This window comes from Arvicola amphibius, chromosome 6, assembly GCF_903992535.2.
Source record: "Arvicola amphibius chromosome 6, mArvAmp1.2, whole genome shotgun sequence".
NCBI classification, from domain to species: Eukaryota; Metazoa; Chordata; class Mammalia; order Rodentia; family Cricetidae; genus Arvicola; species Arvicola amphibius.
In genome coordinates, this window is record NC_052052.2 from 48,665,992 (window position 1) to 48,678,335 (window position 12,344).

Here is a 12,344-nt window from a genome sequence, read left to right on the forward strand (position 1 = left end):
ACTGTAATAATGTGTAGTTGCGTCTCGGAAGGTCTCCACATGGTTTTGCTTGACATCTACTAGGTGACAGATTACTGTTAGTGAATAAGGACCTTTCCCTTTTTCAGGCATACATTCAGATTACCTATGTGGAGCCGTTCTTTGACACCTATGAGATGAAGGACAGAATCACTTATTTTGACAAGAATTATAATCTCCGCCGGTTCATGTACTGTACACCCTTCACCTTAGATGGCCGTGCCCATGGGGAACTTCATGAACAGTTCAAACGGAAGACCATTCTGACAACGTCTCATGCCTTTCCTTACATTAAAACAAGGGTCAATGTCACTCACAAAGAAGAGGTAAGTCCACAACTGAGGAAAAAGGATTCATGAAATTAGTATATACATGCTGTGAATTAGTATGTGGTTTTAGCAGAAAATATGTCCCATCCACTTTACATAATAGAATTTTACCATTATTATTCATTCACTTTTGGCTATCTTCTGAGTCCCTAATTTATTATCAGTTTGGTTTTGGTTTTTCTTAAGGATTTATTGGGGTTTTTTTGTTTTTATTAATTTAGGGATTGAGGTTTAGATTTTGTTATGAAAGCTTATAATGGGTTCCATTTCTTGATTTTATTATTTAAAGCTCATTAGGTAGTTTTAGTCAGTACACTGACCTGATTGCTACTGCTTTACTTTACTCAGATAATCTTAACACCAATTGAAGTTGCTATCGAAGACATGCAGAAAAAGACGCAGGAATTGGCATTTGCAACACATCAGGATCCAGCAGACCCGAAAATGCTTCAGATGGTCCTCCAGGGGTCTGTAGGCACAACCGTGAACCAGGTTGGTGTTTCTTGCTGGATGTGTGCAGTTTAACTTACACACTGGAGTTGGAGTAATAGTGTCATGTTTACAGAATAAGAAAATCATATCAAGTGGATTAGTCACAAGGTATGAAGTATAAATGGAGGTAAACTGAAAAACAGAAGTTTAATAGCATCTCATTACGATTTTTTTTATCTGCCTTCTCCACTGCCTATGCTTATATCTGTTATATTGTAGGAATCTGATCACGTAAAATATTCTTTGCTAGACAGTTGTGGTGACACACCTTTAATCACACACTGGAGAGGCTGAGGCAGGCAGATCTCTGTGAGTTCAAGGCCAGCCTGGTCTCCGGAGCAAGTTCCAGTCCAGGCTATATAATGAGTCCCTGTCTCATAAAGCAAAATCTTCCCCTAAAAAATATACATGATTCAAAAAAGACTCATTCCAGAGCTGTGTTGAACACATGTGAATCTCTGCTCTCTTAAATTCTTGATGGTGTTTCCTTGTCCTGATCTTCTCCACAGTGAGTTCTATGGAATAAATAATGTGGAACTATTTTGGAAAATGTAATAACATTTACATATAGGATACCACTATTATTTTATCACACATACTGGAAGCCATTATGATATTACTATAGTTGGTTTGCTCAGATTGTCTTGCTCATAACTTTAGGCCTGGCCCCAATCTTAAAGAATATCCCCAGTTACGAGCATCAAGAAAAGCTTTAGTCGGGTTTTTCATATGTCTTAGCCACTTTTTAGATTAAAGAGCAATGCTGAAAAAATGCTCTATTTTACAACTGAAATAAGACCTTTGTGCCCCTAACATATATGTGATGTTTGTTTTCTCTCTTCAAATTATTTAAAAGATCATCTTGCTTAATTTACTATATCAAGAATAATCTTTGCAAGGCTGAGGGAAGTTGGAAGTTGTTTTTGTAAAATCAACTGTAATAACCAGTGGATTGGGAGATACATTGAAATTTGTACATCCAGAATAATTAAAAACAAAAATACAAGGCAAAGTGTATTCATGAAGTCAATAGTCAACCTTCAGAATCCTGTTCCTTTCATTGAAGGATGAACCATTAAGAAATTAATCTAGGGCTGGAGAGATGGCTCAGTGAATAAGAGCACTTGGTGCTCTTCCAGAGGTCCCTAGTTTGATTCCCAGCACCCACATGGCAGCTCACAGCTGTCTCCTAACTCCAGTTCCAGGGCATCCAGTGCTGCCTTCTGGTTTCAGTGGGCCCTACATATGTACATATACATACATATATACATACATACATACATACATACACACACACATATACAAACACACACACATACACATACATGCATGCACAATATCCATACACATAAAATAGTAAAAGGAAGGAAGGAAGGAAGGAATCTAATTGTAGGAAAATCTAAAGTAGTCACTGTCCCTGAAGAGTCGTAATAGGCATGCATGTATTCAGTGTAAATGCAGCCCTGTCATTGCCATGGCCCTGTGGGTAAACTCCATAACTCTAAAGAATAAAAACACTTCATTATTCCCTTTTATTTTTCAGGGACCTCTGGAGGTTGCCCAGGTTTTCCTGTCTGAAATACCTGGTGACCCAAAGCTCTTCAGACATCACAACAAGCTGCGTCTTTGCTTCAAAGACTTCACTAAAAGGTAACTGAGGCTTGTTGCGTAAAGAACTTCAAAGTAAGAGTGGCCAGTACCACAATTTAAGATAAGAGCCACAAGGAACTGTTGAAAAGAGAAACTAGGAATTTGTTCCCTATGGTAAGCAGTTTGCATGGCATTTACTATTCTTGACTAGCATCCACCTGCACCCTTTCATATCCAACTCTGACATTGAAAGCTGCTGTTTGTGCCAAAACAATTAGTATTATTCTTCAGTGTGTAGCACCAGTTTCCCTCCCTCAAAAAACTGGAAGAAAAATATGTTGAAATACTAACCTTATCAATGTATTTATGTCCTTACACAGGTCACTTAGTCTTTGTGATCTTCAGTGTCCTAACAAATGAAAGATAATGCAATCTCCCTCTCACAGAGAGGTTTACAGACTGGCTTAAATAATGCATGTGTGTCTAGGGCCTCAAGTGCATCCCCTTCACAGGACTCAGCATGTCGCTGTTCTGTCACCATGACTTGTTGCACAATAGAAGATGAGCAAGGGGAAGAGCACGTGGTCTAGAGCTCAGAGGACCGTCTGCCAGTGCATTCCCCCAGCAGTAAACTAGCAGTGCTGGGGATGGCATACCAAACTGGCCGGAGGAAGGCACATAGTAACAGTATCTGGAACAGCAAACCCCTCTCCAGATCCAGATTCCCAGAGGCCAGGCAAAAGTCAACACTGTAATGAGGCCTTCTAAGGACAGCAACTTTGGTGTATAATCTTAACTTCCCTCAGCACAAAATCAGCCTAAAAGCATTGCTAGACTAATATTTGGCACATAATAGGTATTCAATAAATATTAGAATTTGTAACAATAGGGAAAAGTCTTTATCAAATCATTACTTAATTCCTAATTTTTATTTATTAACAATATGATCACAAAAGAGAGAATGATTAATATAACTGGCATTGTTAGGAAAGATTCCACACATTTTATGTGGACCTTGAAGAATTAATTCTAGGTTTTAGACATTAAAAAAGTAAAAGAATATACCAGATAGGAAAAAGCATGAGCCATCTTCAGTATCTGTGCTAGAATGGTCGGTAATGCAGTGCTGCTGAAACTGCAGAAGCCCGAGAAACACCTAGGGAGCACTAGAGGTCAGACTAAAGAGCCAGGGGCTGTGGCTGCAGCTCAGTGGAAGAGCACTCCCCTAGCACATCCAAGGTACTGGATTCGATCCCCACACTACAGAAGGTTTCTGAAAGAGCCACTGGACCATTGTGACTGAGTTCCAGCTAACAAAGCATCAGAGCTTGAGCCAGAGAATCCTGTCTTGTACTTTCTAACATGGTTTATCTTGTCAAATCGTTTATTGAATGTGTTTATTAAATTATAAATAACTTATGAACTGTAGACAAAAGCTTCTGTCCTACCTGGTCCCACATCCAGTAAATGTGGATGGTGCTGCCACTTCCCTTTTCATTGCATTAGCTTTACAGAACTCTCAGTTCCTTTCACCTGAGCTTTACGGACACCCAAAATAAAAACTTAAAAAGTTTCATCTGGGGTCTAGGGAACACAGCTCAGCTGGTAAGAGTATCTGTGTATGTAGCATGCATGGAGTCCTTCTAGGTTTGATCCCTAGGACTACATAAAACATTTAAGCATACAGCTTTAATTAATCTCAGAATTTAAGAGGTACATCCAGGAGAATTAGAGGTTCAGGGACATCTTTTATCTAGCAACTGAGGCAAGACTGGACTGAACCAGACTCTGTCACCGAAACAAAACAAACTTAATCAGTTCTATGAAATTTTTTGATTTTTAAACATAAATTTGTTTTTAACTGATACATTGATATGTTTTGATCCATGAATACGCTACATCATATATATATATATATATATATATACATATATATATATATATATATCCTCACTTACCATTTCTTAGTAGCAAAAATATTCAAAATCTTTTCTTCTAACTTTTTAGGATATAGTACAGCACACTGTTGTCTTTGGTTACCCTAATTTGTAATAGCATACCACAGTGTCTCACTCCAGTCTGATGTAGCTAAGCATCCTTTGCCAGTCTCTCTGCCCATTGCCCCAACCTTCTCCCCAGTTTCTGGTAACCACTGTTCTAGTCCCAACTTCTTTGGGAATCACATTTTTAGATTACACATGTATAATACCTGTCTTCCTGAACTAGACTTACTTCACTCTGTAACAGTATCTGTTTTCTTATGTGTTGTTGTGAATAAGACTCGATTTTAAGGCTAAAATGTATTCCATTGTATATATGTACCATGTTTGTATATTTGTTTATGCATGCAAAGAGAAACCTAAAGTTGAAATCGGGTGACATCCTCCAGCATTTTCTACCTTATATTTTGAAAGTCTCTTCCTGAGCAAACTAGATTGACTGGCTAGTGAGCCCATGCCTCCTCCTGTCTCCTCTCTACCCATCCACCACTGAGATTAATTTGTATATGGAGCCCCACACCTGGCTCCTCATCATTGTTGTGGGTTTGGTTTTTCCATGTGTGCTAGGGGATTGGGCTCAGGTAGGTCTTCATGCTTAGACAGCCACCTCCCCAGCTCCCCCCTTTTATTATTAAATTTGTTCTTTGACAGTTTCATACATTTATGTAATACATTCTGAAGTCTCTCACCCTCTACCTCTCTCATCTCCTGCCCACTCCTGTTAACCCTGTTCGTCATTTGATAGATGGCTGGCGTAGGTTGTTCCAACTTCTTGGCTATTGTGAATAATGCTGCAGTGAACGAAGTGGGGGTGGGTTATAAATGTCTTTTTGCCTAACAGACTGATTGTTTCTTTTGGGGGTAGACCTGGTTAGGGTTGTTCTGCCATTTGATAGTTCTATTTTGTTTTTTGTTTTTTAAGCTTCTTTTTATGTGTACAGGTGTTTTGCCTATATGTGTGCCTATGTATCGTGATTGTGTCTGGTGCCTGCAGAGGCCAGAAGGAGTTACATGCACTAGAGTTACAGATGATTGTGAGCCACCATGTGTGTGCCCTAGTCAAACTATTTTTGCCCATATGTAGATTGTTCCTTCACTCTGTTAATTATTTCCTGAATTTGCTATAAGAGCTTTAGTTTTATGTATCCTATAATCATTTGGCTAGATGACCTCATGGGATTTATCTTAGAAAAGAGCGGAAACATAGTTACTTACATGAACACATGACCTGTGCCACTTCCTGGAAGATGTACATATTTCATACTTATGAAATTCACAGATTGCTAGCATTAATTTCATTATTTAGGAGGTTTAAAACGACAAAATAAATCCTGCTGTCTTTGGGCCAGGTGATCATGGGATAATATAGGTTTCTATGGGTCATTGTAATTTAATAATAGATGATCAGATAACTTTTTGCTTGCTATTGTTTTAAGATGTTTTATCAGGACTGCAATTGTAAACAGTTATCTTTTGGGATATACTTACTTTGTTTGCTTTTTCTTTTTTGGTACTTGGTATGAAAAGCAGGGTCTCACACAAAGAAGGCATGCACAGGACTCCTGAGCTGCATCCTAACCCTAAAGAGACTTACTTCAGAGGAATGAATTCTTGTAGTCAACAGGACTTCTTATGTGGTATTGTCAGGACAGAGAACTTTCTCCTTTTCCATTATAAAAAAAGGCCAAAAGTTTTTAAATACTTCATAATATAAACCTTAGAGAAAAAGTTACATAGCTGGTTGTTACCACATGGCTGTAAGTCACTTGGAGGCTGAAATGGGGATAGGTGTGAGTTTGAAGTTATCCTGGGTTATACAATGAGGTCCACTCCACTTGAGCCTCAGGTTGAAAACTTGTTTCGAAGAAAGAGTGGGGGAGTTGGAGGAACAAAGAATTAGAGTCAATACTCTTTTTTTTTTTTTTTTTTTTTTTTTGGTTTCTGGAGACAAGGTTTCTCAGCCTAACAACTCACTTTGTAGACTAGACTGGCCTCGAACTCAGAGATCTGCCTGCCTCTGCCTCACAAGTACTCGGATTAAAGGTGTGCGCCACCATGCCTGCCGTGCCATGCCTTTTCTTTTTTCTGTTAGCTGTGTGTTTCTACTAACACACACACACACACACACACACACACATCATAGTTCACAGTTTAAATATAATCTTAAACTATATTTCAGTTAAAATTCGAACCATTATTTAATGGTGATATTCATCATTTTAACTGATTTGATATTGTTTTCCTCAGTTTAAATTTAAATGTGATGTAATTTATAGCACAGTGGGTCTTCTTTCTTTTGTTGAATTAAAATTTCCATCATGAAATCACTGAGCCAAAAGAAACATTTTTATTGGCTCTTAATATAGTATATACCCCAAAATGTTTCAGCACTAATAATGCCATGAATGCCAGTACTCTAGTCTCAGCCCCCAGCTTTATTAAAACCCCTATAAATAGGGTATCTCTTGCTGATCAATTTTCATGACACTTTGATTTGTTCTTAATTACTAAAAATAATACTGTCTATGTACTTTTGGTCTGAGATTCTCTTTTAAAAATTATCTTCATTAATCTTGAATTAAAATAATCTGTTTCTATACTCTGCTGTCATCCTCCTCTCCTGAAGTGACACTTCAGAAGTGTCCTGAATTTTGTTGTTTTCTTATTTTTACATTCAGAAATGACTGAATCCCTGAGTGATGTGCCATTTTACATCCTTTTAATCTTATATAAATGAATAGTGTGTACTGGTTTCTGTCAGCTGCTGTCTTCAGTGATTATAAATGTTGCGTTACTTAATTTTGTGTGTTCCATTATATAAATGTACTTTTTTTTCTCTAGCTGGTATATTTTGTATATATTTGGAGGCTACTGGCTGTGCTCCTACTGCAAAGCATATAAATACAAAACATGTACATAGAAGAATGTCTGAATGGGATACCACATAGACAAGAGATTTGCGGTTCATGTGTTCACCTAGGTGATACACACTTTAAATTCATATTTTAAGTTTAGTCTGTTCAAATTGCTTACTATTTGAAACTAACACTCTTTTTAATTTTAAAATTACATTTGTGTTTATGTATGCACACACATGCAAATGCTCTGGACCTGCTTTTGAGGCCAGAAGACAAGTTACAGGAATTAATTCTCTTTTTCTACCATGTGGGTGCCTGGAATCAGGTTGTCAAGCTTGATGGCCTCTTTTCTTTATAATATAAGCATTTAAAACTATGCATTTGTCTAAGCATCCACAAGCAAGGAAATACTGATATACATATATAGCTATGACTGTTGTGTTGAGACAGCCCACGTGAGCCTTGCTGTTCTCCTGCTTCAGACTCTAAGCCACTAGGGTTATAGGCATGTGCCACCACTTCCATTTGATCCTCTATCACTGTGAATGTCAGATATGGTGGCACACACTTCCCAGTACTCAGAAGCTGAGGCAGAAGAATCAAGTTCTAGACCGGCCTAGGCTACAAATTAAATGAAATATGTATTTAAATTAATGAGTGCAGGAATAATGAGTACAGGAAGTGTTTATCAGATTTTAAAGAAACTCAGATGATTATTCTATCACAGAGAGAGCAAGCAACACAGTAGACCTTCAGAAGCACACCACTCCTATTTCTCCATCCACCCACCCTCCTAATAAGTCACTGATGGAGTTAGCACCCTCATGATCCAGTCCTCTCAGTATCATGAGCTGGGGACAAAGCCTTCAACACATGAAGACTATAGAGCTATATTATACGCAAACCATAACACTACCATAAACCTAAAACAAGAATCATTTGCCATCAGCTGAAATATGGAATGTCATCATGGTAAATGTGTCTCTGACTTTGGGTGGGTAAGACTACGAATTTCCAGGAGGGGAATATCTAAACATGTATTTTCTTACTCCCTAGGTGTGAGGATGCCTTAAGAAAAAATAAGAGCTTAATCGGGCCAGATCAAAAGGAGTATCAAAGAGAACTGGAGAGAAACTATCACCGCCTTAAAGAGGCCTTGCAGCCACTGATAAACAGAAAAATCCCTCAGCTGTACAAGGCAGCGCTGCCTGTCACCTGCCACAGGTATGCTTCCTCCTTGGAGCTTCTTAGGAAAAGAAAAACTGATCAATTTTAAGTTTTACAGCCTTTTATCATAAAATTTCAGAAGTTATATCCCCCAAAACCTAATAAATTCAACTAGTATATGAGCCATTGCCACTTGTCCCCTGATGAGTCTGAAGTCAGCCTTTTCTGTGGACGATACGCTAACTGGACAGTCCTCCTAAGCCTGCCTTCACAAACCTAGTCAAAGTCCTGCCCAGCTCCTGGCACTTTGTGAGAGAATTCACTAGAATGTTTCATGAGCTCGTTCTTCATTTTCCTTAGCCAGGGCCACTAATAGTCTACATAACGGTGTCACAGATTAAAGCAGGTGACCTGATTGTCCAAGAGGCATCAGTAGTTTTCTCTTTTTGACAAGTCAAAAAGGACTTGGAATTTTCTACGATTGCATCCTGGTTCCACATGAGAAGTACTTGCCCCATGTTTAGTACCTGAGGTGGACTGTGGTGAAGATACCATTGCAGATGAAGAACCCATGGCAGTGCCATTCGTTCATTCTGAAACACCTGAGCTCTGCAAACTGGGCAGAAACTGCTAAAAATAAACTGCCCTTTTTTCACATTTTTTTAAAATTTCTGTTTATCTGTTGGATTATTGTGGCACTGTTTTATCACCCTTTTGTTTGAAAAGGGGTACTAATAAACTAATTACGTTGTTTAATAACCTTTGAGAAGCCACTGGATGAAACAAATTCACATATCCATTCAGAAAAATAGCTACTTTATACTGCTGTCATACTAGTATTAGAGAAGCTGAAGCAGGGCTGTAAATTCAAGTAGAGTCTGGGCCACATAGACAAATGCTGTCTTAAAAAAGGAAAGAAGAAATCAGCCAAGGGCCTGCTTTATGTCATATCCTTCAGGGAGCATCTCTGTCTCCCCCCGGGACTACTGAGGAAGTACAAAATATATGTTCTTATCCTACATCCATGGATGGGGAAGGTTCCTCTCAGAATTCCCAAAGAGAAAACAAGCACCTCCATCTTTAGTTTTCCCTTCAGACTTTCTGAAATCTCCAGCTGCCTACACTCATCTCCATCAGCCCCAGCAGGTCAGGGGCCCCAGGGGATGTAAAGGTGCAAGGTATCCAGTGATCAAGCAGTTGGCAAATTCTAATTCCAGTTTCTCCCTCACTCTCTAGTCCTTCCTGTGCTGAGGCTGTTATAAGGACCTTCCTTCAGCACAACATAGTTTCAGGCTCCTGTCATCTCCCTAGTCTAGTCCTCTGAACTTAATATTGGCATGCAGTTTTTGGTTCTGAGGAATTTTTGGGTTTTGTTGTTTGGTTTGGTGGTTTTGTTTGGAAGGTCGCAGTGATTTGAAGTGTTGCTACTTAAACCAGGTTGACCTTTGACCATTTTCCTGCATCTACTCCCCAGGCATACATTGCAAAGCCCAGATCTAGGGAACCTTTTTAAAAAAAAAATCAAAATTAATTCTTTTGAAACAGGTATCCTATAACTCAGGGCTGGTCTTGAATTCAATCTGTAGGGGGAGAATGGCCTTGAACTTCTGATAGTCCTGCCTCTACGTCCAGAGTGCATCAATTACAAGGGTACTAGACCCAGATTGTGTGGTTTTAGGAGACTAACCAGAGCTTGGTGCATGTTAGGCAAGCACTCAACTGAATTACATCCCCAGTACTCCCAGAGACTGTGTGTGTGTGTGTGTGTGTGTGTGTGTGCGCGCGCGCGCGCGCATAAGTTTATATATACCATGTGCATGCAGATGCCCTTGGAGACTAGAAGGCATCTGATCTCCTCGAACTGGAGTTACAGAAGGTTCTGAGCAACCTATGGGTACTGAGAACCTAACCTGGGTCTTCTATAAGAACAGGGGCAGAAAGCACTCTTAAGCTGGAGAGTTAACAATCCCTTTTCTTGATGAGTAGTATCCACCCTTTAAAACTCTCCCCTGGAACTAAAAAAGCAATCTTTGAACTTCAAAGCTAAATGTCATTCTCTTTGTAAGTGCTGCCACCTTTCCTAAACTCCCACGGCACCTACTTAACTAACATTAGAAAGGAAGAGCAGAAGGACCAATTCATGAGGAAGGAAATCTATAAAGAGACATTTTATGAATAGAATCCTTAAGTCTTTAGAATTTAAGAAATAAAAATTTCTTAGGATTTAATTTTGCTTAAAATATAAAACCTGGACTGTTGTTTTGTCAAATGTGATCTGGGACCTTGACCATCTTCATACTCTCATATGGGTAGAACGGACTTTTCCAGAGACCGGGTGAGATGACTGACTGGAGAAGCAGGTTGGAGAACTTAGGCCTTCTATTAAGCTAGACATTATGTATGAATGCTACTCATTTTAAATGTAGATCAGGCCTGCCTCCCAATTGCTGTGATTACAGGCCTGTGCCACCACCACCCAGCCCTGGCTGACCTCAAATTCAGAGATCCACTTGTCTCTGCCTCCTGAGTGCCAGGATTAAAGGTGTGAGCCACCATGCCTTACCCTTGCAAGTTTTTTGTTTTGTTTTTTAAATAACAATCAGCTACTTTGTAAAATAACTTAAATTTTCCTTAATTTCAAACATGGTAAATAGTAATATATAAATCCACATAGAAGATACTGTAGTTTGAAAAACACTTGTTTGATTTCAAGTTTATGATTCAAAAACCACTTACCTTTTACCATAGTAATTCTGAATACTTCGGAAATCTCTCCCATGGCACCTTTAAGTAGCTATCCAAATAACCTTTTGGACAAATAATCAATAGATTTGGCAAAGTGGCTGCTATCACATACATCTAATCTGTAGAGAAATCTGTAAACCAGAATATGATAGAAAATGTAAGATGAACATCTAATATTGAGGTGTCTCTGGCAGGGAAAACAAAACAAAACAAAACAAAAAAACCCTTAAAGGTTTATGAGGGGAAAAAAAAAACCATGGTACCTTCTAAAAATTGTTCTTAACCATATTCTCTTATTTTCCTCAGAGATTCCTTCAGCCGAATGAGCCTTCGAAAAATGGAACTCTAAAGTATACACTTGTTCTAGTCACTTGAAACGAGCCATGTATTCAACATTGACTGAGAGGTCTATTGCAACACAGGACTTGGATATCATTCTGGAAGCAATAGCATTTACTTACTGAAGAATGTGCTACCAGATTCAGGCTGTTACATGTCAGGCTCATGGCTGTGGTGTCTAACCTGGTAACATGCTGTCATCTTTTAAAAAAACAGTTTTAATGATTCAAAGGTACAGTACACATTTACAATTATTTATACCATAGCTAATGTTAAATTTATTTACTTTAAGTTCTTATTTTTTAATTTATATTATCATTTATAGATTCATTCATTTTGGAACCATTTTAAATGTAGTAATGCTTATTTTAAAGGTACTATTAAATACGTGAATGTTTACACTAATTTTAAAGAGTGGGATTTTGTTTTTTTTTCCTCTATTACAATGGGAAAAATGAATTGTTCAAAAAATGGCTGGTGGCAGATTCTACTCCCAAAAAAAGGCCTATTAAGAATTGCCAAAAATGTATTTGATAAAACATTTTCATAAAATCAGACAGTGGTGGCACACACCTGTAATTCCAGCACTCAAGAAAGAGGCAGCTCTGTGAATTGGAGGCCAGCCTAGTCTACAGAGAAACTATGTCTCAAAAGAAAAAAATATTCTATAAATGATTATATACCAAAATATCTAATACTGGTAATATGGAAATGACAGCAGCTTGATCTTTATGGATCATTTATTAGTATCAACTTCATGAGTCAGCAATTTGAACTGATTACTGTGCCTCGAATTAACCTATTAA

At 38.3% G+C, this 12,344-nt stretch overlaps 1 protein-coding gene across 1 annotated transcript in view; it reads left to right on the forward strand.

The window, feature by feature from the left end:
• Nucleotides 1–11,943, forward strand: part of Dock7 (dedicator of cytokinesis 7) — a 187,348-nt gene extending 175,405 nt beyond the window's left edge. Inside the window, exons 44-48 of the mRNA XM_038332904.1 lie at nt 108–344; nt 696–839; nt 2,383–2,489; nt 8,344–8,511; nt 11,506–11,943. Coding sequence (XP_038188832.1) covers nt 108–344; nt 696–839; nt 2,383–2,489; nt 8,344–8,511; nt 11,506–11,548 — 699 coding nt within the window. The 3' untranslated portion in view covers nt 11,549–11,943. The remainder of the gene's footprint in view (nt 1–107; nt 345–695; nt 840–2,382; nt 2,490–8,343; nt 8,512–11,505) is intronic.
• The last annotated feature ends 401 nt before the right edge of the window (nt 11,944–12,344 follow it).